The sequence below is a fragment of the Anguilla anguilla genome, chromosome 7, assembly GCF_013347855.1.
Source record: "Anguilla anguilla isolate fAngAng1 chromosome 7, fAngAng1.pri, whole genome shotgun sequence".
Classification (NCBI taxonomy): Eukaryota; Metazoa; Chordata; class Actinopteri; order Anguilliformes; family Anguillidae; genus Anguilla; species Anguilla anguilla.
Window position 1 is genome coordinate 2,292,550 of NC_049207.1, and position 26,934 is coordinate 2,319,483.

The window sequence follows — 26,934 nt, forward strand, 5'->3', positions numbered from 1 at the left end:
AACATTTCATGCACTTCTTTAATATATCTGCTTCTCATATTCACAACAAATACATTTACCTCTTTTTTTTCCTTTGATATAATACAATCTTCATTTTTTTTTTTTTTTACACAGAAATAGTTTTTTTTTCTCAGAATTTCATCTATCAAAACATTTTTACCTTTTTTATTTCGCCATTTGAACCAACTTTTAATTTTATTTTTTATTTCGTTGTGGTCTCCATGCCTTCTAGCAAACTGACAAAATGTACAAATTTACAAGCAGAAATGAAATTCCCCAAAAGGTGGGAGAGTGACAGAGGGAGAGGGAAGGGGGTGAAGCTGTTGCCAAATGCAGAGCAGAAAGGAACATGAGTGGCATTAGCCAGCGAGGGCTCTGGCAAGGCTTCACCATGATCAAAACAACATACAGGAGAGAAAGCAATACAAACGGCCCGTGCTCGTTTCATACGGGCCATACAGAATGAGAGCAACACCTCCATAAAATTATTCCATCCTTTCACTGGATCCCACTTCAGATAATAAACCTTAGCAAGATTCTCTTCACGAAGACATAAAAGAAAGAAGAAAAAAAAAACATACTTGTATAAAATAAATACTCTTAAAAGACAACATCGCAGTAATTCCTGTTTTTCTGCCGAGTTCCACAGAAGAAAAAATAAAGTGGCTGAAGGCAAGAGGGTCCTCAAGAACAAAACAAAACAAAACAAAAAAACCTTAAGATTTTCTACCCACATACATATTGTATAATGGTAGCGATAGCTTACTCTTTACTCGATTGCTACGTTCAAACGAGCAGACACGCAGGCAGAACTGGTGTGGTATCCAGGCATGTCTTTCCTGCTGATTTTCTTCCATGAAAAACAATTTCAACTCATTATGGTATTTTAAATAATAATAATAATAATAATAATAATAATAATAATAATACAATAAATAAATAGGAAAATATCCCAAATTAGGTACATCTCTCTGAGACATACTGGTACATGAAAACAACTCCCAGCATGGCACAAACAGTTCTGAGGGTATAAGTGGGTCTCAGTGTCTTCCCAAAGGTACAAAGGTTTAAATAAGCTCCAGTTAAGCTCCTCATAGCTTATACCTTTAACAAATATACAACAATGGTGGGAAAAAAACGGCCTGTGACCACAACATAAAAAATATTATATACTGTATATTTGAAAACAAAAACAAATACAACTCCAGGACTTAAATCTCTGAAACACAGAAATACCCTGATCTCCTGAATTTTTGGACCTTTCTCCTAAAGGTGGTGCAGTCACAGGCACTGCAGCACTGACAGACGCGGGGTGTAAGCTGTACATTACGGTTACATCAGCAGTCACGGGGCGGGGATATTCACCACTACAGACGGGTCATAATGGCCTTGGGGACAAACGGGGCCTAAACTAAAGTCTTATCCTGATACAGGGACCTCGATTTGGGCTTCACCCACAGTTCCTGGGAATGAGGGACATTACTGTGGAAGATCCATAATCTACTGTAGAACAGCTCTTTAAATGCAGTCACACAGGATCCAAGCCTGAATAGTCCACCTTGCTATTCAACGGGTTGACAGTCTGCTCCAAAAATGTATTTAAGGCCAACAAATTTTGTTAAGCATCTTCCTACTGTAATCCACTTGCTTCCTTGACACAGTCAAGAACTTTTATGGGAAGATTTGTAGTACTTCCACCAGTATACACTTATATATTGGTCACAATCAAACTTCAAAGTAAAACCAAAATGTTTACACATTTAGGACACTTGTATTTTCCAGTGTTTTCATAATCATTTTTTCTTCCAGTTTTTAAGGACAGTGCATCAGTCCAACAAATGCTCAGAACTTCTGAATTTCTGAATTGTTCCAAACCCCACTAGACAGTACGTTACGTGGAAAACGGTTATTCTGCCTTTGGAATATGTGTGACCATAATTCCACAACACTGCTAGAGGACTGACAAGGGGCTTTTAAACGGTAGGTGGGGGGAAAAAAATATATTCCACGTTCCATATTCCATCTAAAGCTGGGACTCCTGAATCTTTGCGTACTTCATGTATAAAATATGAAAGCAAAACAGAGCCGTTCCTTCAGACCCTTGCTGCTCTTGCTAGAGGAGTAATTTCGGCCCAGAACACGAGCTACAAATTCAAAATTACACCTCGGCTGTGCATGTTAACCTTGCCCGCGGCAGTACTGTACTACTTTCACGATTAACACGCTGTTACTAAACAACCAAGTGGAGGACAAATAAATGAGATCAAGAAATCGGGTCGTCACTTTAAAGCCATTCGGGAGACGAGTCTGAGCTGGGAATGACAGTCGCTGCGCAGTTCTGTACACAGTTAACAGAGCGCAGAGTGCGGCTCTCTCTCTCTCTCTCGCTTTCTCTCTCCGTTCGCTCTCTCTCTCCCCAGTTCATCACTCCGGTCCCTGGCCGTTTGAGAGGTGATTAATGCAGCGTGGCATGCTGCCGTGCACCAGGGATCTGTGCACCAGCGTTCCGCCCGCTCTTACCGCTCAAACATCAAAGATCCCCTTCCCCGCCTTTCAAGATGCACGACTCTCAGTACAAACTCAGCGCTCGGAGAATATCAACAATGAGAATGAGCCATCAAAGAAATCTATCTGAGGCGGGACTGATGAGCTATCCCATGGTGCACTTTGCACGCGTACGCCATGTCAAACTTTTTCTGAAGCCTCAACTCGCAGGTGAACTCTGATTAGCTGTGCTCACCTATTACACAGGTGAGGTGAAACTGCAGGAAATGTGATACAATGAGGGGTAAAAAAGCCATGTTTTAACCAATTTGACAATTTGCCGACGAAAAATGAATACTGTAAACCAAGTAAGATTTTTCTTTTGTTTGAGATAAAACTAACAGTTAGGGGCCATTACTGGGTTCAACAGAGCTCCTTGGTTTAGAAACTATGAGAAGTACTCCAGTGTTACTGTACCACTGCAACTGGCTGATCACCCAAAATGTCCAATGTTCCGGATCGTGATCTAAGGCAAGATTTTGGAGGACATTTTGGATTTTGGAGAATGACCCGAGTTTAACCATCACCTGGCTTCAGGTGTCTTGGGAGATCTTCCGCAGCACTTCTGTGACTTTGCGCACCCATAAAATAATTCTGTATGCTTAACAGGTTTACTTCCCTTTCGTGGGTCAGATAAAATCTACACACTCTTTGGCTGGCATCTTGTAGGAAGGAAAAAACAAAACTCAAGACAACTTCAATTACTGATACTACCTCAAAATAGCTTAAAAATAGCTTTAATTCAGAATCAGAAATATGCTGTATCATATTTCTCAGATTAAGCGTGTTTCTTAAAAAAATCAAAGCAGCTCTATACATCTTCATCGGATTTAAACCTACATCGAAGATCGCGTAAAATGTCAGCCCCACCGACCGTTTAAGAGAAAGGTCGGAAAGCCACGGCTCACTTTTAAAAACGCCTCCCCCGTTTGAGTAGTTCAGTGCATCGGGAGGACCAAACCTGCCCCCTTCTGGACAGCAGGGGGACTGCAGTGTGGAGGACCAACTAAGTGCATTAAAGAAAACACGGGGATTGGGGAGGAGGGTCCTCAACACGTCAGGTAAACAGCAGGGGTGTCACTGCTGGCCTTCCTCCCGCTCCAATCCTGCAGAATCCGAAACCCTGATGTGTCCTGCAGGGTCCGTTTAATTGGCTTTTCTGCATCTGTTCTGGGGGACTGATGCACAAAAGTAAACTGTGTGATTTCTAATGCACCAGTGCAGCGATGAACACACAGGACAAAATGGATACACACACACACACACACACACACACACACACACACACACACACACACACAAAATGTGCAGGCTCTATTTAAATCTGTCACAGAATTGTTGTTAGGCAAACTGTTTCTGGAGGTAAAGGCTCAAGTGTTGCATCAGAAGAGGTTTCTGTGCCGCCGGTATAAACCGCGTCAGTGAAGAAAGGTCAGATTTATGACTGTAATTAAAACACTGCTCTCCACGAAATGAGTCCCACACCCTGCGCTGGGCTCCTGGACGCAGGCAGCGCTGGGCTCCTGGACGCAGGCAACGCTGGGCTCCTGGACGCAGGCAACGCTGGGCTCCTATCCAAGAGAAAACTGGCCGAGACCTCGGCATCTAACTCTTGTCCTGCTAAAGTAATTCGAGCACAACTGGGTCACAAACACAGCCATTAAGGTTGTATTTTACGGTTTAAAAACTATCTTACTAAAGACCACATATCTAAAAAAAATTAAGCAAAAATAAAGTTTTCATAAATAATTCCGACTTCGCAGGCCTGTCTGGCCACATAAAAGCAGAAACGTTTGGAAATATAAATTAAATAAAACGCCCATTACCCTTAAATAACTGCAATGACTAAAAGATTAAATCAAGGAGGGTTTATAGTTTCAGAAGGGGTTTAACCCTTTGAGTCCCCACTTAGCTGGGCGCATTACTAGCAGTTCATACAGGATGTACTAGCAGTTCATACAGGACGTACTAGCAGTTCATACAGGATGTACTAGCAGTTCATACAGGACGTACTAGCAGTTCATACAGGACGTACTAGCAGTTCATACAGGACGTACTAGCAGTTCATACAGGACGTACTAGCAGTTCATACAGGACGTACTAGCAGTCGTCCTGTTTCTGACGTCAGGTCTGGTTCTGAAACACAAAGCCTTCATTACCATCATTAGCACGGTGCTACAGTACCCTCTCCTCGTCCCTGGCAGAGTCGGCCCATCTTGTATTCGCAACAACAAATAAAACTGAAGTTGCGAAGAAAAGCAATTTACTACGACGTCAGCTAGAGCTTATAACAAAAGCCGCAGTCTTGCACACGAGCAGAAAGAAGCTGCAGCTTAAGCCAAAGGAACCGGTTCACTATGGCACGATGTTTCACAGAGTTATTATATCTCCACAGTAGCAGGAACTGCTCCCCGTTTATTTCCCTCTGTCCTGGACGTCCGCCTCTTGTTCACTAATAACAGCCAACGCTGGCCAATGAAGACCAGCAGAGCTCACAGGACAAGCCAGACAGGAACACATCAATACTCCCCAAACAAAGCCTGCCTCTCCGGCTGCTTCACGTCTGCACAGGAACGTTCATACCACCACTGCACGGCAGTTTAACCATTCAGGACAGTGCCTTCTCCATCACTGCCCAAGTGAACACCAGTGACAGCAGGGGTGCACAACTTGGGTCCTGGATATCATACAGCTCATAATATTAGACTATTTTCAGATGAGGACACAGGCAGTCCGTAGCGGTCAATGACAAATTCATTAAACAAAACGCCACATTCATTACATGATTGGGCTAACTGAACAAACAAAGCATAATTGCAGTCTAGCGTCCAGAAACAAATCCACTCTCTCTCTCTGTGCACTCCAGGTGCACAGCATCCTCTGTTCATGGACAAATCCAGACAAGCAGGCGCTAGCCGATAGCTCTGACCAACACGCTTCCTTTCATAGGAGCGCCTCTGAATGCAACTGAATGTAATAAAGACTGCTGCTCCTTAGCTACCACGCCCACCTTCTGGGCTCTCCTTCGCTTTGCAAGCGAACAGGGGGGAATACTCGAGGATTCCTGTCTAAAAAAAAGGGGGTCCAGTGTGTCCTGAAACGAGCCTCTCGGGTGAAGCGGCCGAACAAATGTCTGCGAAGCTTCAGCTCTGGCGCTCCTCAGCGCTTCGAGCTGAAGCTGACTGCGGCTCCTCAGAGCTGAAGCTGACTGTCTCCTGAGAGCGTTTCGAGCTGAAGCTGATTGGGCCTCTTTGTGACAGCGTTTCGAGCTGAAGCTGATTTACTGGGATGCTCCACTTCATCGGAGCACCCTGAGGTGAAAGGAAAAAAAAACCTCTTCAAGAACTTGTGTTCTTTTTTTCTGAACAATACGACTAGACGAAACATACAAAAAGCAAGACAAAAACATTGGTGAAACCTCCCTCCCCCTCCCCCTCCCCCACCATACCTCAAAACCTCAAAGCCAAACATAATAATAAAAATAAAAAACAACAAAAATAGAATTAAAACATAAATAAAGCATTCAAGTCGTCTTCCAACAGGTCTGACCCTGTGTCCTCTGGCGCCTCTACGAGATTGGCTCTGACAAAGGTCCATCAACCAGTGCCAGCCAATGAGCAGCCGGGGCTGACCGCCCCTTTCACAGCCCTCTCTAGTGCCATTGGTCAAAGTGCGGATTCCATGCTGCGGCTTGCCTCACGCGACCCACCGCCGACCAATCGGCTGGAGGGGACAAGACGAGGCGTCACCACGGCGACGGCTGACCTCCGTTTCTCTTCCCTCCATCCTCTCTTCTTGCTCTCCCCCCTCCATCCCCCTCTTCAGCGAGCTTGAGGGGAGATTGTTGGCAAATTATCTCTGTCTCCTACGGGGTTTACCCACAACTTCACGGACAAGGAATTCCTGTCCATTTATATATTATGTTTGGTCATTATTTAAGTTTTTTTCCCCCATTAGTCTAATTTTTCCCCCATTTTGCGATCTGTCCGTTTGTTTTTTTTTTTGCTGTTCCAGTGCAATTGTCGCTCTTTAGATTGCAAAGGAAGGAAACAGCGCAATTATAGTAACTGTTGCTATTTTTTCTGTTTGTAAAATGGATGAACCCACTGTAGGAACACAAGACTTTTTGAAAGGTGATAAGGGATGTACTGGTGGCATTTGCTCCGTTACTTAAAAGCTGAGAATTCCCCTGTGGAGAGAATTCAAGAGCACAAGTGAGAAATTAATATATTTTAATACAATAATGAAAATCACATTATTACAATACTGAATATAATGTGCTTAAAAATACACTGCTTCAGTACTACCACACATGACACAGGCATCAATGCATCAAAACAGCCCAAAAATATTCTGACTGCCTCAAATTTTGATGGTGTTGCATCACATGAAATAATACAACCTGTGTAATGCAGCATTAAACTACGCTATATTTCACTAACCAGTTTACTGTACTATTTTCCACATTCAAATGTCACTTTGATCAACAGAAATGGCAAAGGACATTTCTGAGCTGGACCACTCTGGATCTTGTAAGAACATTGTTTGACATCTTTAAGGCCAGGTCTGGGGTCTGCTACCCTGGTCCTGGAGAGCCGTGAGCTCTGCTTCGCTTTGATTTCCACCTCAAAATCAGCACTCAATTCAGACCCAAATACCCAGGTGAAGTGAGTTAACTGCGTAATCAGCTGCAGTAATTGGTTGATTAAGTGCAGAGTAACAATGAAAACCAGCAGAGTCTGTGGCTCTCCAGGACCAGGGCTGCAGACTTCCAGGACCCACGATTATCAGGTCCTAGTGCCGGCTGTCACAGCTCAGGGTACTCACCGTACCCCCCCGCTTGGATGGGGGTCTTGGGGGAGGCGCAGGCGTACAGGCTGAAGTCCTCGGTCTGGAACCCCGCCCGGTTTAGGGAGGGCTCGGAGGCGCTGCGGTGGATTTTGGGTAGGGAGCGTGCCAGCAGCTCTATGGAGGCCAGGATCTGTCAAAACCAAAAATCTGCCATTTTGTCAGAGCGCGGCACGCTAGCAAATCAAGACCCCCTGATCAACACCAGCGACCTGGCCCCTGAAAACACCGGCGACCTGGCCCCTGAAAACCTCGATCAACACCAGCGACCTGGCCCCTGAAAACCTCGATCAACACCAGCGACCTGGCCCCTGAAAACCCCGATCGACACCGGCGACCTGGCCCCTGAAAACCCCGATCAACACCAGCGACCTGGCCCCTGAAAACCCCGATCTTCACCAGGGACCTGGCCCCTGAAAACCCCGATCAACACCAGCGAGCTGGCCCCTGAAAACCTAGCAAGCACTTGAATTGTGAAGGGAGATAAGTAGATGGTGCCGCTCGGGGTTTGAGGGCAGCACACAGAACTTGAGTTTCTGATGATATGCAACTTTACGCCAAGCATGAAATTCTCCTTTTATCTGCAACCGTGCATCGTCGTTCCGTTTTCCAAAGCGCTCATCTAATGAGCGACAGCCCGATGGAGGACGTGCACCTGCTCTCACAGACACGCAGAAGTGCGCAGGACTCCGCTGCAGAAGACATTGCTATGCAGCTCACAGCGAAAGGCCCGTCTCGGGACTGTGCAAACTCCGTCTGCTACAGAGGCTCACGCGCTCATGCATATGCAACAGGCTGCAAGGCTTACGTGCTCGAGACCGATTTCAGTCCCTGTGGACATGCGCAGAGTTGTGTAGAAGAGCCAAACATTCAGAGCAGAAATGTTCTTCAGGCATGTGTTTTCATGAATATTCACACAGTGGCTGGGGGTAGCTACTGGATCTCTTCACTTGGGACACATATCGGTGGAGGATAGCGAGCTCATTAGCGATCAATGGTTTCCAATGAGCCAATCAGTACCTTTCGGCACATTTCCAAGGCAACAAAGCATAGTACTGTCACTTCTGTACCAATTAAATTAGCAATAAACGTATATAAGTGCAATAAACCTACAATTATGACTTAGTTAATCAAGCAGTCAGCTTATGATGAAATTATTTACCATATCTAAGTTGTGAACGCGAGTAGTTAAGTATTCAGACCAAGGTAATATATGATAAAAACAGATAAGGGATCTGCCACTACACCTAAAGGTGGTTGGATAAGGGCATGTTCAGTCTTCAATCAAGAGACTGATAAGCATAGTCAGGTGTCGTAGTGTTGAGTTCAGACAAGGCCCTGCGCCCACGCCGGCCCTTTTGGGATAAGACTGCGCGGCCCAGCACGACGGCGCGCCGTGGTGCATTGTGGGAAGCGCACCTGGGGGAAGAGGGGCCGCTCCTCCCTCTTCTTCTTCAGGCAGTCGGCCATCAGCCTCTTCATGGCCTTGGGGCAGTTACTGCGAGACTTGCTCAGGTCCGGCGACAGGTAGCCCCGCCCCACCATGAAGATGATCTGCGGCAGAGAGAAGCGCGCGGGCCGCGGTCACACTGCGTCCGCTCCTGAGGGCTCGCTCCCAGTCGCAATCGCGCGCTCCCCGCTCCACCTCCAGCTGGTGTGTGGGTGAGCGTTCTGGCACAAAATGGCCGCCGTGCATCACCCAGGTGGGAGCTACACATTGGTGGTGGGGTGGGGTGAGGTGGGTTTCCCCCACAATACGTGCTTTGAGTGTCAGAAAAGCGCTATATAAATGCTAGAAAGTATTATTATTACTGTTATTATTACACACAGTTTTTAGATTCGGACATTCGAACAGGATTTGACCAGGCCGTAAACAGGCACGGCATACGTTCGCGCACCTGGTCTCGGTTGTTGATGTTGGAGTAGGGCAGCGCCCCGCTCATGAGCTCGTACAGCACGATGCCGAAGGCGTAGACGTCGGACTGGAAGCTGTACGGGTTTTTATCCTGCAGGCGGATCACTTCCGGGGCCTGCGGGTCGAGAGACGGCCTCACACCGTTACCGCGTTTACAGCGCCGTCAGCACAAGGACCAGCGTTGACCAATAACATAACAGCATTGAGAGGTGCATTCATGCCCAGAAAACACAACTTTATTGAGAAGGAAAGAATGAAACTAATTAGCCACTGGAATTCAGTTTCTTGATTATTCAGGCACTTCACGGTAGATCAGAGTTATTAACCTATCAAGGGTAACACAGAATTAATGTATTAAATATTCTAGTCAAACATTAAAGCTCTTGAATTTGGTGCAATTGTAACATTTTAGAGATCAATTTTAGGGCACAAATGCGTAAAAATGAGCAGTGAGAAGTGGAGCTGCAGTAGTGTAATGGACTGAGGTTTAACAAGATGGGGGGCTAAACTAACCACAGCAAAAAAAAGACCATTTGACAAAAGAATAAATAAAACAAAAAAACAAATGAATGAAAAAGTGCCGACCATCCACAGGATGGACCCAGACAGCTGCTCGAACTGGTGCGACCCGCTCCAGCGGGACTTCACTGTGGCCAGGCCAAAATCCCCAATCTTCACCGTGAGGTCCTCATGCAGGAATATATCTCAGAAGCAGGAGATGGTTAAGGAGATGGACTACAATTCCCAGAAGTCACTGCTGCACAAACTCGCCCAATGTTTTCTCCCCCATATGCTGAACGAGTGAACTGGTTCTCACCTTAGTAGCATAAACAATACAGTGGAGATACACCCCCAAACTACAATGTACAAGTTAAGAAGTTACACAAGCCTTCCTAGCTATGGCAAATATAACCAAATAAAGGCAGTAACATTTAACTTTTTGAGTAGATTATGACCACAGTCATAACACACAGGAATTGAAAGACAACCAAGAGGGGGGAAAAAACAGAGAATGCCTTTTAGACGTATTTTCCCCAAAGGAAAAAACAAAATCGAAATCAAGCTTCAATTTGATAAATATCCCTGAGTAAGGCTTGCAGCCCAGCACCTGCAGGCTAATGCAAACACAGGGACTCCATGTTCTTGCAATATCCCCGTCTTACTAGTTACTCATTTCAATATTAATATGACAAGACACAGTGATGTAAAAAATTCTACAGATTCTACGGGTTTACATATTAGGAAATAACAAACCCGCACCTAGTCATTTGTTACATGAAGCCCTAACTTAGTGTGACAAAGAACACGAAAGATTTTACTCGATCATTGTTTACGTCAGCCCTCTGCGATAAAGTGCTTACACAAGCATGACTCAGCAGCTTGAGTACTGAGAACCCCGTTTAGGAGCAGGAGCCTCCAGTAAGCCTTGTCTGTACGAGTTTATCAGGCCCTAATATCAGACAGCTCTTCTTAACGGAAGAGTCGCAGACACATCTGCGCCCAGTGAAACCCTTTCATGCATTCAGACTGCTGACGGCAGAGGGAGCAGACTGACAGTTCGGGGGAAAAGGATACTGTTGCTCTTCAGGTCTCTGTGAATGATGGACTTGGCATGTAAATAGCTGCAGAGAGAAGAACAAATTTATTTTACCAAAAGAGATTCTTTCTGCAGGAAGCCATGTCTAGATATCACACAAAAAAAAAGTTTACAAGTACACACGGTGTTCTGAAAAGTAGGCGAATACAGTGCTAGTAACACAAGAGAGTAAAGTTCAAACTAAGAAAGGAACACTCTGCTACAGATCTGTCAGTATCCCAGTCAAACTTCCTTAAGGGCCAGAATCTTAGAAAAGACAAGCACCCTTCCTACAACCTACTTGTCCTACTTAGTACTTAGCATTCACCATAACTGACACCTTACATACAGACAGTACACTAGTTAGCTTTCATAGACAATGTTGCGGGTCTTTGGGAAAGCAGAGCGGGTCTCTGGGAAAGCAGAGCGGGTCTTTGGGAAAGCACAGCGGGTCTCTGGGAAAGCTGGCTTGGCTGGCTCACTCACTCCATGCCCTGTGCGGTCTGCCGGGCGATGTCGATGAGCTTGATCATCTCGAACTTGGTCTCGATGATGTGCAGGTGGTGGTAGAGGCTGGAGCCCTCGCACCACTGCGTGACGATGGCCAGCTGCGGCTTGGTGGTGTAGCCCATGAAGAGCAGGATGTTCACGTGGCGCGTCTTTCTGAGGGGGGAGGGGAGGGGACACGTCACTACCGAACGTAACATCCATCCCAGCCGCCTGACCTACGTAAACACCGTTAAAACCTGAGGGGAAAGCTGAAGAGGACAGTCCACAAGTAAGGACCAAGGATCTGGAGCGGTTCTGCACGGAGGAATGGTCTCAGATCACTTGCACTGTTCTCCCACCTCATCACACATTACAGGAGGAAGCTCAGCACTGTCATCTTAGCAAAAAGGGAAGGTGTCCAAAGCACTGGTTGCCAATAACTGTTTTCCCAGAATAAAAATGATTTCTTGTTAAAGATTTTTTTTTCTTCTGAGCAATGGAATCACAATAAGATGACATCATTTTGTCATGTTACCCAGTGCACAGCGACCTCACGAGAAACAAGGTGAATTTCCTCCAGCGTTTCTCGCCCATACTGAACGAGGGAGCCAGCGCTGCCGGACAGCCCCGCAGCTGCTGCAGATGGTCCTGCAGCTCTGGGACAACGCCTGGCGCTTCCTGTCACGCTTCCTGTTACGCTTCAGCGAACAGCCCCGCTGCTCATCACACAGAGCCCTACTTTATGAAGCTTCACGGCTTACCTGAGAGGTTCATTCCCATCAGGGGGTATCTTTTTGTTTTGTTTTTCTTAACCTCCCATGCTTGTTATTTGGGGGTTCAGCGGCTGGTCTTTTTTGCTCTTTTTCCGCTACTCAGAAAAGCGTCTTTGTGTGACAGCTTTCCCGCGAAAAAAAGCGCTGCGCAAATAAAAAGCGATTCGACTCGGACGTGACTCACCTCAGAACCCCCACTTCGTTCTTGAAGGCCTGCAGCTGCTGAGGGGTGGGGGCCGTGACGTTCAGCATCTTCACAGCCACGTCTCCTACACACACAGCACAGCTGAAAACCCCCTGCTGGCTGCACAGGGTACTGCACACGTCCTGGGTGTACTCAATGTACTGAAACTCTCTGCTTCGCCTGGGCTCTCTGTATTTATAAATGCTACAAGCCACCTCTTTACCATGATTTTTCCACACAATTCCTATCCTGATAACTTCTGGTTCTAGGTTCTCGCTGAGAGAACATTAGAGAACGGTTTATAGTCGATTATCAAAGTGCAACAAACTTGTAAGCATATTAGATGTAGTAACAACCCAGATGTAGGGATGACAAATCATAGGATGGAATCTTCACTCAGATGATTCTTAAATATGCATGTGATAAAAAAAAAAAAGCTCAATTTGTGTGCTAGAATTTTTTACTCGTAAGTTAAAAATGAATGAGATTCATTGAGAGCAATCAGGATAACCCAGAAGGGTGTCCAGGGTTCGAAATGGAAACTCTGATTTCCAGACGATCACTGTACCACCTGAGCTAATGCAGAGTGAGGGGGGGAGTAAGGATTTTGGAGAAGGACTGGGGCCCGTTCACTGTACCATCGCTCCTCCCCTTCCGAATCTCACCGTGCCACTTCCCCTTGTAGACGGTCCCGAAGGATCCGGAGCCTATCCTCTGGCCCAGGGTGATCTGGCCCTCCGCGATCTCCCAGTCATCGCTCGAGTCCCGCCGGCCCAGGCTCTTCTGCCGGGAGGAAAAGCGTCCGTCAGACAGCTTTACAGGAAGTTACATCACATCCCCCCGCATTAGCTTTACAGGAAGTTACATCACATCCCCCTGCGTTAGCATTACAGGAAGTTACATCACATCCCCCTGCGTTAGCTTTACAGGAAGTTACATCACATCCCCCTGCGTTAGCATTACAGGAAGTTACATCACATCCCCCTGCGTTAGCATTACAGGAAGTTACATCACATCCCTCCGCGTTAGCATTACAGGAAGTTACATCACATCCCCCCTGCGTTAGCTTTACAGGAAGTTACATCACATCCCCCTGTGTTAGCATTACAGGAAGTTACATCACATCCCCCTGCGTTAGCTTTACAGGAAGTTACATCACATCCCCCTGTGTTAGCATTACAGGAAGTTACATCACATCCCCCTGCATTAGCATTACTGGAAAGATGCAAACGCCAGGCAGTGAGGGGTCAGGCCCCCAGCGTTGCCGGGGCGACCGAAGCCCCAGTGGGTCTCACCATTTTATTGCGGTCCTCGGAGGAGGAGGAGGAGGAGGAGGACTTGCGTTCGCGCGGCTGGCTGGGCGACTTCTGGGCGCTCTTCACGCTCGTCAGCGAGCCGGGCAGGGAGGCGGGGGGCGTGGCTGACAGGCCCGTCGTGGAGCCTGCGGGACACGAGACAAAAAAATACCTTACTGAACCTGGCACGGGCCAGTCTGTCCTCTGCATTTAACCCACCCTACTCAGATAGCAAAACATACTCTACTGAACCTGGCACAGGGCAGACTGTCCTCTGCATTTAACCAACCCTACTCAGATAGCAAAACATACTCTACTGAACCTGGCACGGGCCAGTCTGTCCTCTGCATTTAACCCACCCTACTCAGATAGCAAAACATACTCTACTGAACCTGGCACAGGGCAGACTGTCCTCTGCATTTAACCAACCCTACTCAGATAGCAAAACATACTCTACTGAACCTGGCACGGGCCAGTCTGTCCTCTGCATTTAACCCACCCTACTCAGATAGCAAAACATACTCTACTGAACCTGGCACGGGCCAGTCTGTCCTCTGCATTTAACCCACCCTACTCAGATAGCAAAACATACTCTACTGAACCTGGCACGGGCCAGACTGTCCTCTGCATTTAACCCACCCTACTCAGATAGCAAGCAACTCCAGGCCGGATCTGGGCTGAGTCAGGTCAGAGTCAGCACAGCTGGCATAGATCCGGTCGGAAGTCGCGTGCTATCTGGGGGAGCAGTGGGCAGCCACAGTGCAGCGCCCGGGGACCAACTCCAGTTCAGAGGCCAGCACCTTGGTCAAGGGCAATGGCAGGAGTGTACCTGACCTGACATGCACGTCTTTCGCTGTGGGAGGAAACCAAAGTAGCTGACTATGCCAGACTTTCATGGCGATAGCTTTTCTCCATGGGGTAGATTGTGTGCCACGTTTATGAGGGGATGGGCTTGCGGTCGGTGTTCCGTGCTTCATCAAGCATCAATCAAGCTTTTAAACGAGGGAAAGGGTTGAGGAAGTGGGGGTACTGTCTATAGAACAGAAAACCAACACACTGTATCTAATTCATTACTTGTAAACAAGACTAATCGTAACAAAGAAATAGTTTGGAGCTGTGTAAGCTTACAAAAAATGAAAAAGCTGAAACGGACGAGCTCAAATGATATAAAAATGCTAATTTGAAACGGATTAAATTTAATCAGTGGGTAGTTGTGTAATCTCCTCTGTCGAGCTTTGGCAGCTCTCAGTGTAAACGTGTCCACAGGAAGAGGCAGTTCCTGCTTTAATGAACTCAGCTGGAACAGACGGGCATCATTTTGACCGCTGCTCAATGTTTGGAATGATTTTTTTTCCACAGTGATAGTCTCAGAACTCCCTCAGCATCAGTGCAGCGTCTCGTTCAGGTGCCAACCATTTTTATTCAATTAGTTCAGAAACTTGCTCCATCCCGTTCTTTAGAAGTGCTGCGAAGTGCAAGTTTCTGCTTGGATAATCCATGAAAATTCTTTGGACTACTCCCAAAAATGTGCCAACTTTTTTTTTTTTTTTGGAAACGTCCGGCCCAAATACCACTCATGACAGCTGCAACATCAAATCTGGAAGAGTCTTACCGCCATCTGATTTCTGTAAACCTTGATCTCGAATCAAGTCCTGCAAGAGAAGATCCACACTGTAACAGCAGTCACTGAAATCATTCTGCGCAGCTGTGCTGTAATTTACAGTGTTGTGTGCAGCTTTAGCTGCATAAATAATCTTGTTATGTCTACAGCATGAGTTTGTCCTCTGGCGCTAAATTCAATCAAGACAACAGCCAGCAGGATAAGGCGCTTTAGCACAATGTTGTCACTGCAGCCTTCCAGGGGGAGGAGCTTCAGCCGACCAAGCAGCCAATAATGAAGCTCACTTCATCACAGCCGGCGAGTGACATCACAGCCGGCGAGTGACATCACAGCCGGCGAGTGACATCACAGCCGGCGAGTGACATCACAGCCACCGAGTGACATCACAGCCGGCGAGTGACATCACAGCCGCCGAGTGACATCACAGCCGGCGAGTGACATCACAGCCCCTTTGTCAGTGTCTCATTTCGGCGGCCCACTCAGCGGGCTGGACTCACGTCGATGTTGACGGGCTCGATGGTGTTGATGTGCACGTTGGGGGCGGAGGACGAGCGGTCCCGCTGGCCGAACTGGTTGCGGTGGTCCTCGTCCCCCGGCCGGAAGCCCTGAGGGATGGGGATGGACTTGGAGGGGGAGGCCAGGGAGTGGCACAGGGACCTGGGGGCAAAAGACAAAAACAAACAGATAAATACGCAGGGAAAGGGTTTTTTGAGGATAGTGTGTCATTTATCCAAATCTGAATTTCCCTGCTGTCGAAAATCAGTCATTCCAGACATACACGATACCCCCTTACAGTTTACTGTACCAAAAGATATAATGCTGAACTCTTCCCAACTGATATAATAAAACCAAAATGCCCTTGGTCAATCATGTTCTTTAAGTGCAACTGTAACTGAAGCTCGTGGCTGGACAGGACTGTGAATCCTCCACTACACCAGCTGTCAATCACCATCCCGCTGTCAATCAGCGTCAATCAGAAAAGGCACCTTTGAAACCCTGCAGCGCTACAGATCTCGGGAACTAGCGGACACAGTTTCCCCTCAGTATAATCTCAGCCTTTCAGCTGCGTAAACAAACGGGACGTAACACACCGACGCCGGCCCCGCTCTTACCCGGTGGAGTCGGAAGGGGGCAGGGACGGACACACTTCGGACATGGGCGTGGTGCCCTCCGAACACGCCTCCTCCTGCGTGATGGGGTGGTGCTCGAAAAACTTGGACACGAGCAACAAGCTGCAGGGACACACAGAACACAAGAGGAGCGCAGACTTAAGCCGTTTTATAATACGGATGCAAGTAAACTTCACCTGGCTTTTCACACCCATTGCAGTGGGTATGTAGCTGACGCACACGAGCGGCACTTCAGTGCTACAGAGTGGCAGGTTTGGCGGGTTGGCGGTTTTGGCGGGGTACTCACTCCAGCTGGTCGTAGTTGACGCACATGAGCGGGACCTCGGTGCTGCAGCGCTGGTGGAACTTGTAGCCGCACGTCTGGCAGCGGAAGCCCTGGAACAGAAGCTTCCGGCAGAAGTCGCAGAAGGCCAAGGTGAAGAACGTCTTCCGCACCTAAACAAGACAAGAGCCTTGAGAGAGTATTTACAGTATTTTTTGTTTTAAGAGTTTGAGAAGGAAATCTGAAAAAATATTTTTTGAGAGAAAGAGATGCGAGAGATTTTGTAAATTTTTGTTCGCTCAGTCTGCCAAGAAATCTGTTGTGGTGTTATGTGGTGTTAAAAAAATGCATTTTATCTGCTGAGAATTTCATTTGTAAGCTCATATGTCTATGAAAAGTCAAAGAGAGAGTAATGAGAGGGTCTTCAGCCCTCATTAGATCTGATCGTCCGGGTTCCAGGGACTCCATCGTACTCACAAAGTTATGCGTGGTCAGTGGCACATTTTCCAAAACCTCTACATGTAGCTCCTCCCCTGTGAGCCAGGAGATATCTGTGTCCCAACCAATCGGCTTCTTCTCCCTGAAGAGCACATGATGACAAGCATATAACACTTCTGCATGGGCTTTATAAACAACTCCATTATACACAAAGATTGTTTTTTACACACACACACGCACACACACACACCCAAAAGGGCCCACAAAAGAGAGAAATGTGCTCAGCTTGTCTAAACTGCGGTAAGCAAATATAAATGGAGGAACACTAGACTACAGATGCATTGAATTTATAAGGAACAAAATGTGCAGCGACAGTAAGCCAGTACATGCAGAAAGGCAGGCCACTTTTCAAGGATTACATCTGAAAATGGAAATAATCCCAGAATACCGTTTTCTACAATGGAACATCTGATAAATCCAGTCTCAACCATTAGCTGAACTAGCTAAATCTCTACTTCAAAATGTGAAGAGTCTGTTTTTTCTTTTTTTTTTAAAAGGGGATTAACACCCTGGAACATAAAGTAAAACATTTTTAAACTGCGTGAACCCAGCAAAAGAGGCTCAATACCAGCTCCCTGGCGAGGGCAAACGAGGTCCAGCTCCGCAGAATTATCTCTCTGATCAAATGCTCCACCGGTTCCCTCGACCCCCCTCCCAAACAGGGCTCCTTCAGGATGCTTTCGACTGTCCGTCTGACAAACGTGTCGGAAATAATCCATCGCTCTCTAAAGACTGGCGGCTTTTCGGACGCCCGCGAGACTGCCACTGTGACACGCTACAGGCAAGGGCGGAGTGAAGTTCCGTCGCTATGCCAACGACGCACAGCTACGCGTCTGCGGCGCTACATGATGAGAACACATTCAAACCGCCGTGGAACCATCTCATCGGACATCATAACCCGGACAGCTAAAAACTACCTTGGGCTTAATGGAAAAAGTCTGAAGGTTTGGGCCTATTTTCATAGATGGAAATACGATTTATCCACTTAAGAAAAATTAGTGGATAAATCGGGCTCTGTTTCTCTGCGGTGTAAAAGCAAAGTAAAGAATCCAGCGGTAATTTTAGACTCTGACCTGAATTTTACAGCACATATTAATGCTAAAAACTAAAACAGTCTTTTTATTTTTTTTTCTGAGAAATATTTTTATATGGAGCCTTCTCTTACTCAGCCTGATTCTGAGAGGTTGCTACATGCATTTTTCACAAGCAGATTTGATAATTGCAGTACTCCTTTTACTGGTCTTCCAAAAAAAACTTTGGTAGATTACAGCTTGTTCAAAATAAGACCGCAAGAGCATTAACCAGGGCAAAGATAAAGGCTCATCTCCACTGTCCTTGTTAGCCTACACTGGTTCCCAGCGTCTTTTAAAATGTTCCTTTACTTTTTAAAATGGTTTACCCTCAAAATATACTTCTAACAGTATATCCAAATATGTGCTTTAGATCCCAGCCTGGCCTGCTCAACATCCCACGGTGAAGCTTAAGGACACTGGAGAGGCCACCTTTCGTTTTTAAAGCCCCAAAGCTACAGAACGGTCAACCAGAGTTTTACAATATTTTATCATTTATTTAATGTACAATTTTACATTTCTCTCTGTTAGCGTACTTCAGTTTCATCGAGTTGTTCCCATTTTATTTGTTTCTACACTTTATTGTCCTTTTTTAATTAATTGTTTTTATGCGAAGCACTTTGGGAAGCCAGCCCCCTGTGGTAGAGGCCAACTGCCTATTCAGCGACTGGGGTGATATAAAGACACACACACACACACTGGGTGTTTCGGCTGTAACAATGCTGTGCCTTGAGAGTGCTATACATACACACATATATTATTAGGGGCTGCGTCAGGGAGGGAGGACACGCCTACCCGTGGACAGGGACAGAGGGGCGGACAGGGGGGCGGGGCTTGGCTTACCCGTCCTGTATCCTGTACACCGCACAGCATTCTGGGATCAGGCCCCTCATCATCAGGGCCTTCTTCAAGGAGTCGCGCACGGTCATGCCACAGCGAGCCGGGACCTGGAGGAGGCGTGCGGTCAGGGTTCGACATGGCTAACAGGCCTGAGCATCCAGCTCGCCTTTTTCACAATTCAATACCTACTGAGGGATCAGTCACCAATACAAGCGTTTTCTGTTATCAGCTATTTTCTTAGCAAAAACCCCTTTTCATGTCCTGTTTATTTCACTCGCTGGGCTCTGCATCGAGATATGGGTCAATTTTATTCGCCAATTTTTATTTTATTTGTTTTCCGTGCTCCTAGGGCGACCTCACACCACCTAAACCAACTAACACAAAGGAGGTCACCTATATTCTGTAGGAAAAAAACACCTGAAAATAACCTAGGCCAGACACAAGGCCTTCAAACTGAGCCTAAACCAAGCCAGGGCGATACGGCCGGGAAGGTCAAATGTGGGATTCAAGCCCTGTTCATGGTCAGGTTCTTAGTCCAAAAATGAAAGAGAGGAAAAAAAAACTCGCAAGAGTCTGATTGTGGAGGGTACTTTTCCAAGTGCCAATGCCGGGGGCCACTCCTTTTGGGAGAAGACACCCCATACGCAATTAAATTTTAAACACTATTGGCAGTCCTGAAAACTACTAAACAAAATATGCCCTCAAGGGCTGGGCCAAGCCCAAAATTAAAATGAGTTTCTCTGTCCCGCTACGAGGTCCTTTTAGCTCTGGAGAGACTGACAGCAGTTGGGCCACCACATACGGTGTGCTAAAATGCAGTTTAGAAATATATTAATTATTCACTTTTTATTTTTTTGTAGTTTCCCCCACAATGACGCCCCACTGCTGAATGAACTAGCAGGCTATGTGAAATGTAACTCACACACAAAGGTGTTCCAATTTTGCTTTTCACACTGAAGCCGGTCATCACTCCCGATCAGGGCCGAAAAGCAGCCGCTCCTCAGATCGATTGATCGGGTCTGAAAAGCAGCCGCTCCTCAGATTGATTGATCGGGTCTGAAAAGCAGCCGCTCCTCAGATCGCTTGATCGGGTCTGAAAAGCAGCCGCTCCTCAGATCTCGTATCTGTCAGAGCGCGGCGCAGCGCGGCAGAACTCTGCTGAAGCGGTTTAATCCAGTCAGCAGCTCGGCCTCCTCGAGGTCACACTTCGAATGGCCCGAGTGAGCGCGCGGATGGAGGAGCAGGGGCAGACAGACCGGCGGAGAGGACTGCACACGCCTCGTCTTACAGTACAAAGGTCCAGCACAGGGCCGCCCAACCCTGCTCCTGGAGATCTAGCGTCCTGTAGGTTTTCACTCCAACCCTAACAACACCTCACTCAATCGCTACACATCTCGTTGAGCCACTAATTAGTAGAGTTAGGTGAGCCAAATTAGGATTGAAATGAAAACCTACAGGACTGTAAATCTACAGCGACAGGGATGGCAGCCCTGCTCTGGCTGTTCAGCTGTCCCAGCTCAGCTACAATGCGAAGGCCACGCCTCCTCAGGCACACTCACCACTGTCCTCTGCTTGTTGGGCAGGAAGACCCGGACGATGGGTTTCTGGGGCGACTTGGGGTTGCCGCGGGCAGCGTCCGTGGGGGTCTGGAGCACGGCCAAAGTAGAGGGGGTCGAGGAGAACCCTGCGGCCCCCCCGATCTTCACCTCGAGGAGGCTGGGGACGGGGGTGGGGGCAGGGGTGGGGCCGAGGGCCGGGGTGGGGGGAGGGCAGGAGAATTCGGACCCGTTGCCGATGGCCTCCAGCAGTTGCTGCTCTCGCTGCTGTAGAGCGTCCAGCTTACTGGTGTACTCCTCATAAGCCTGCAGGGACACACACACAGGTCACTGCACAGGTCACTGCACAGGTACGCACAGGCCACTGCACAGGAACGCACAGGTCACTGCACAGGTACGCACAGGTCACTGCACAGGTACGCACATCTTTTTTTTCTTGCAGTATTTTTTCATGGCTGTTTCCTTATGCAAATCACATGAACAGGTTTGCGCATTAAATTTACAAACAGCATTTATCATCTCATACACCATGTATATGTAAAGGTCTCCACATGTCATGAACTCCACATTGGTATTTTGTTGGAAAAAATTTTAAGAACAAAAGTAAGAATAATTAAAGAAGTTTTGTGAATGAGGCCCAACGTCTTCTCACCTCCAGGTATATGGATGGGGGATTATGTTCACCCCCAAACTTGTCCAAGAGGGCTTCTAGGTGCTCCTGCGTCAGTTTGATCATCTGTTTAATGTTCCAGATCTGCAAGAATAGACAACGTTTCAGTGGGCAGAGAAAATTCTAAACATAAACTGATCGTAATTACATTTCTTTATTATTACATTTAAATTGCATACTTTGGAATTAGTACCCCTTAGAATGCAGATAAAATACAACCTCTGTTGTGTAATAGGAGAATGTAACATTCTACAAGAACCATTAAATGTTGTTGATAACTGAAAATAAAATTTAAAAAATAAAAACACTGGCTGTGTGTAATTACATCTTCTGTAGTTCTTTACTGTAATTTTACATTCCATATCTTTGTACACAAAAAAACTATTGAGAAATTGCAGGTAAAGTTCAGATTTTTTTAAAAATAGAAAACCTAGGAAAATACAAGTTACTACTTTCAAAGGGGACGACTAATTTATTCTACTACATCTCAACACAATGAAAAGTCTTTTAAAAAGTCCACTTCAAAAAATTAGATTTTCTCATTATAACACTATTATGAGAATTGTGTTTATTACAAACACTCTGCATTACCACACACTGTCTGCCTAATTTAACAGGAGTTTAATAGGAATCTTTGTAGGCAACTACAGATCCAGCTGAAGCCTGAATTGAATAAGAAGTTTGAAAAAGGGGGCGAACAGCCTCTATCCTATTTGAACTCAGACCGCTCTCAGTCTGTTCCCTCTCCAGCTGAAACTGGCTGGCCAATCAGAACAGTGAGGCCCCGTGTGCATGAGAAAGCTTAGGAAAGCCGCATAGGACAGTAGTACAACAACAACAACAAACCCTAGAGAGATGAATCCCAGGGAAACTGCTCGTCTGAACGTAACAAACATTGCATTTCTCCAATCATCACTGACACTGCATTACACACACGTGGTTATAATGGATTATTATGAAAATACATCTGATTCTGGGTCACAGATGCCACAAACACGCTCTCAAGACCAGTAGTACCACTGCTTTTATTTCCTACCCAAATCTAACCTCACTGATTAGCCAGATTGTTTTTTTTTTTTGTCGTCCCAGGTCTGAATCTACGACTACGATTAGGGAAGGGTAAAACCACCCTATCTAAGGATACCTGCTATAGGCCATTTGGGTCGGGACCCAAAATGGGTCGCGGGAGTGTATGAGGAGGGTTCCGGAATGAGTCTGTAGTCCAGCAGGTTGTGCTAGTGTGTGTATTCGATGGGTCCCCGAAAGGTACTAAATTTCTCATTTGAGTCCTGATATTAAAAAAATATTTTCCAAAAAGTTTAAGATCCAGTGCTATAGGCTGTACTATCAGAGGAAAAAAAACTTCAGGTCTATTGACCACGGTTAACTCATGAGTTAGCAAGACAATCCCCCCCCCCCCACCAAAGATACATCAATAAAATATGAATGAATCATATTTATAAACTGATTCAATTTAATTACGCTCCATTCCATTTCATTTCAGTTAGTGAGCTAGCCAGCTAGAATAGAAAGTTTTGAGAAAAAAAAAAAAAAAGATTTAGGATTCCTTCAGTTTCTAGCCATCACTGTGCTGTATGACACAGCAGAAAAAGCTGTGTAGTCTATCATCAGACTGCTGACCGGCACAAATGAGCTCACTGTAATATATGAATAATAAAGTATTCATTTTCAACCGCAATCATGCTGAAAATGGGGAGCTGATTAAAAAAAAGATATATTAATCTAGATCATTTTGGAGGACTGAGCTTTCTTCCTCTGGCAGAAAAAAAAGGTGTGATAAAGTTCAGCATTTCAGACCAAAAACTACGACATTTGAGTCACCGACACATAATGAATAATGACATATTCAGTTAACATTTAAAAACCTTGCACTGAATATTTGTAGAATAAAAAATTTCAAGGATTGGGTCAATACCACTGACTATAGACACAAAACTGACTATATGACTGTAAACTACTACTTTAGGTTAAATCTGTGGACACTTTGCAGATAATACAATAGTAGGAACAGTAGGAATATATATTTGATATAATTCTAATTGCTTTATTAAAGGCTGAGAGGGACAAGACCAATCCATGTACCAGTGAGAGTCACAAGTCCAAAACACAGCATCAAACCCACTCTGCAGCATATTCACTAATCGTGCATCTGCACCTTGTTTTATTATACGGAGAGAGTACAGCCCCAGCTTCTCGGTTTGGGCTTGTCCACCTTGTTGTGTGTAAATGCCGGACTCTTCCTGCAGAAATAAATCCTCTCTCTTATATGGATACACTTTGTTTTGCCTAGTTATTATGAAGGGATAATTTTCTCCGCTAAAAATGGTCAATACCAATGCAATTTTTTTCTGCACAGTGTGAATAGGCAATTAATCACTAAATACTACTTTAGATATTTACCATTTTGTAAATATATTCCATTCCAAAGCTTTCCATTTTGGAAAAGGTTTTCTCTATTTGGCAACAGGCTTCTGCAGAACTAAGGAGTTTGAAGACGCACAGGTATCAGTCATAATATCTGGACACATTTTGCGACACCAGCCAGCTGCCAGGTAATGCACTGCTGCTTGGGAAGGACATCGGCTGATGCTCTGAGTTTTCAACCGTTTCTGTCAAAAAGTCTGAGGGTAACCTGAGACACAGGATGATCAAAAGCTTGAAGAGGTGAATATTACGATTTCACCCAAGCAGTCATGTAACAGTAATATATTTTAGGGGTTAAAGTTCTGCAAAATTGCAAAGAGGTTTGCCATGTACTGCTGACGTGATTTTGTTCTTGTATGAATACAAAGCAGAAGATTCCACTATGTGTGTTGAAGCAAATAAAAAGGAAGAAACCAAGTAACCTGTTACCTGTTAACTGAATCTGAACCAGCGTCAGTGCATTCATGTACTTAGCTTGCTATAGCTAACTTAGCACATGACCATCCATTTGCTGTTTCATTGGTTGCATTTCATGCACCAGGAAGTTCACAGAAATAACTCAAATACTAAATAGCCTTCAGAGTTGAGTATTATGTTCCGCCTAAATGCAATGCATGCTTTCTTTACTGTGACATCACAAATTAGCCTTAAAAATGAAGCAGCCCTTGGAACTATGGGCAATGAAGTTCAAAAAGAGCCCATGAAGGGTTTGTACTGTAAGCACAAGTCCTCCCACCATTACAAAATAAGAAACAGGACAACGTAAACCCAAGGGGGTCAGACACACACATCTGGAGTTTGCTAGAGCCCAAGTGTGGGACTTTTGTAGAGCCATCCTCAATGGCTCGCTGAATATGTCCCCTTAAGAATTATAACAGTATCTAATCTTACCACTAGATTTTTTAAAAAGTAGTTGCTGCCCTTCAGAAGTGACTGCTCATGTGTTAATGTAGGTGCATGTTTCTCAGCAGCACACTTTGCATGCAATTTAGACAATATTTATTGGTATTGAAAATGTGTTTCTTTCCAATTGAATCCAAATGTTTATTGAAAATAGTAGACAATGAAAGCAAACTGTTTTTAGTCTACATTTTGTTAGACTTTACACTGGATTCTTCATTCATTACTAAATACTTTTTAAATCTTGTTTAAATATAATAATGTTTCATCTCCAGTTAATACAGACAGCTGAATTATTATTATTATTATTATTATATTGATATTAATAATAATAATAATAATAATAATAATACCAAGGCCATTTCAGTTTATTGCATAATTCTGTGGCAGAATATAGCTTACTTGTAATTTCATAGTCCGAGAATCATATGGTTTTAATCAAAAGGTTTCAAAATACATGGAAGTTTCACACTAACAAGAAACAATCTCAGGATTTATATACTATTATACGCATCATAACTGTAAATGCAGGTGTTGTAATTCAGCTAATCATCTAAATTTGTTCTGTCACAATACACGAAAGGCCTTGGATCCCACGATGAAGCGAAATATGCATATGTAACCGAGCTACCCGTGCTTAATTATAAACCAAGTGGTAAATATTTTAAAACGATGGCAAAATAAATAACGTATCTATTAAATCAAACAAATTGTTGCAGAGCCATATGTCCTGTTAAGCATCACAACACAGCGGTTAAAATCTGTGTCGCGACTACAGAAGATATTTACAGTAATGAAATAATTAAAAAGAAAACACAGAAACACTTCAAGCACGTACTTGCGTCAGACAGATACAATCTTGACGGCAGCGCTAGCTACAATAATCTGCAGAGAAACCCTCTATCAGTATCAACATAACTAGCCAGCTTGCTAACTAACTTGGACGCAAATCGCCAGTTGGGGTACAGTAGCTCCCTCGCTAGCTAGCATAGTAAACCGCCGCTGCAGCCGCTGAGGAGAGCATTGGAAAAGAGCAAAAAAATACAGCAGGCCGTAGCGATAAAGACCGGGGTAGCGAACGACACTGAAAATACAGTAAGTAACGTACATCGCATCTGAATATACACGTTCCTTTGTGAAATAAATATGCATGTTGACTAACGCAAAATATATAACATGATCATCAGGAATTTTGTGCATCATCTGGTCCCCCCCCTGCAATGCATCCCCACGACAGCTAGCAGGCTAGCTAGGTAGCTAGCTACATAGTACAGCCGGTGTTTCCTGAGGATTTACATCCAGCCAGCTCCGCTCCAGCATTTGACTCCCTCTTCCCATCTACACCCCATTTCCCGCACCATACCTCCTCGGGAATGTCCTGTTGGCTCTCGGGGATCCCTCCGGAACATATGGGTTCGAGCCCCGCTCCCAGTTCGTCCAGTCCCCTCTCCCGCTCGGGATCACGATCCATGGCGTCTCCGTTGAAGACGGGCGGTGGGGACTCGGCGCTGCTCAACGCCGCCATTTTAAACTGCGAGAAGCTGAGTGTAAAATAATAGAGAAAAGACCTAAAGACAGAGACTGAAGGGGGAGACAGAGAGAAGCAGGAGACGGCAGGAGTAGGCTAGGCGGCTAAAGCTGGGTACCAATTCATCAGTAATATTTGTAAAATAAATAAATAAAATGATAGAACGCTTCGTGCAGATTTAACTTAAAAATATCTTGCATCATCACCTGACCACTTTTAATCACGTGGTGTAAAGCAGACTACATTTCCACTTGTGATTCCCCTCTCTATTCGACTGCAACTTTGCAGCAGCAAACAGCCTAATAATAATAATAATAATAATAATACTTTAGACTAGATTTGTTGTCATTTTCAATTGTTTAGGCCTGATGTCCATTGTTTAGGCCTCATGTTGCAAATTATTAAACTGGCATGTATCAAAATTTCAATATAAAAATAATTAAATTTCTGTTTTCATGGATAAAAGTGTACGTTAAAAACATTAAAACATTATCCTGTGAAAAAATATTTTACAGCAAGTGGAATGTTGTTTGGAACGAGAAAAAAGAAAGGTTTAAAAAGTAGCTGAATACTAATATTCGTATTTACTGCAAATTTGCTGCAACAATGTAGTAAAATACAAACACTGAATATTGCATATACAGTTTGCTTTCTGTATGCAGCTGAATAACATTTATTCTGAGCAAGTAGAATGGCATATACATAGACATATACACTTTTTAAGGTCATGCCCATCACCTTTTAAACACTGTTCAAAAAAACGTCCTGAGTAATTTCCATACATTCCATG

At 45.2% G+C, this 26,934-nt stretch overlaps 1 protein-coding gene across 1 annotated transcript; it reads right to left on the minus strand.

The window, feature by feature from the left end:
* LOC118232005 (serine/threonine-protein kinase B-raf-like) lies at positions 1–26,303 on the minus strand. Its single transcript, XM_035426509.1, has 19 exons — positions 25,980–26,303; positions 21,254–21,355; positions 20,605–20,907; positions 19,049–19,152; positions 17,115–17,217; positions 16,662–16,810; positions 16,358–16,477; positions 15,743–15,902; positions 15,237–15,276; positions 13,625–13,770; positions 12,995–13,112; positions 12,330–12,414; positions 11,370–11,546; positions 10,883–10,929; positions 9,893–10,011; positions 9,291–9,422; positions 8,812–8,946; positions 7,372–7,525; positions 1–6,733 (listed from the first exon to the last, which is right to left on the minus strand). The coding sequence occupies exons 1-19, from the start codon at positions 26,139–26,141 to the stop codon at positions 6,711–6,713; spliced, it is 2,379 nt and encodes a 792-aa protein (XP_035282400.1). The 5' UTR covers positions 26,142–26,303; the 3' UTR covers positions 1–6,710.
* Positions 26,304–26,934: the final 631 nt, after the last annotated feature.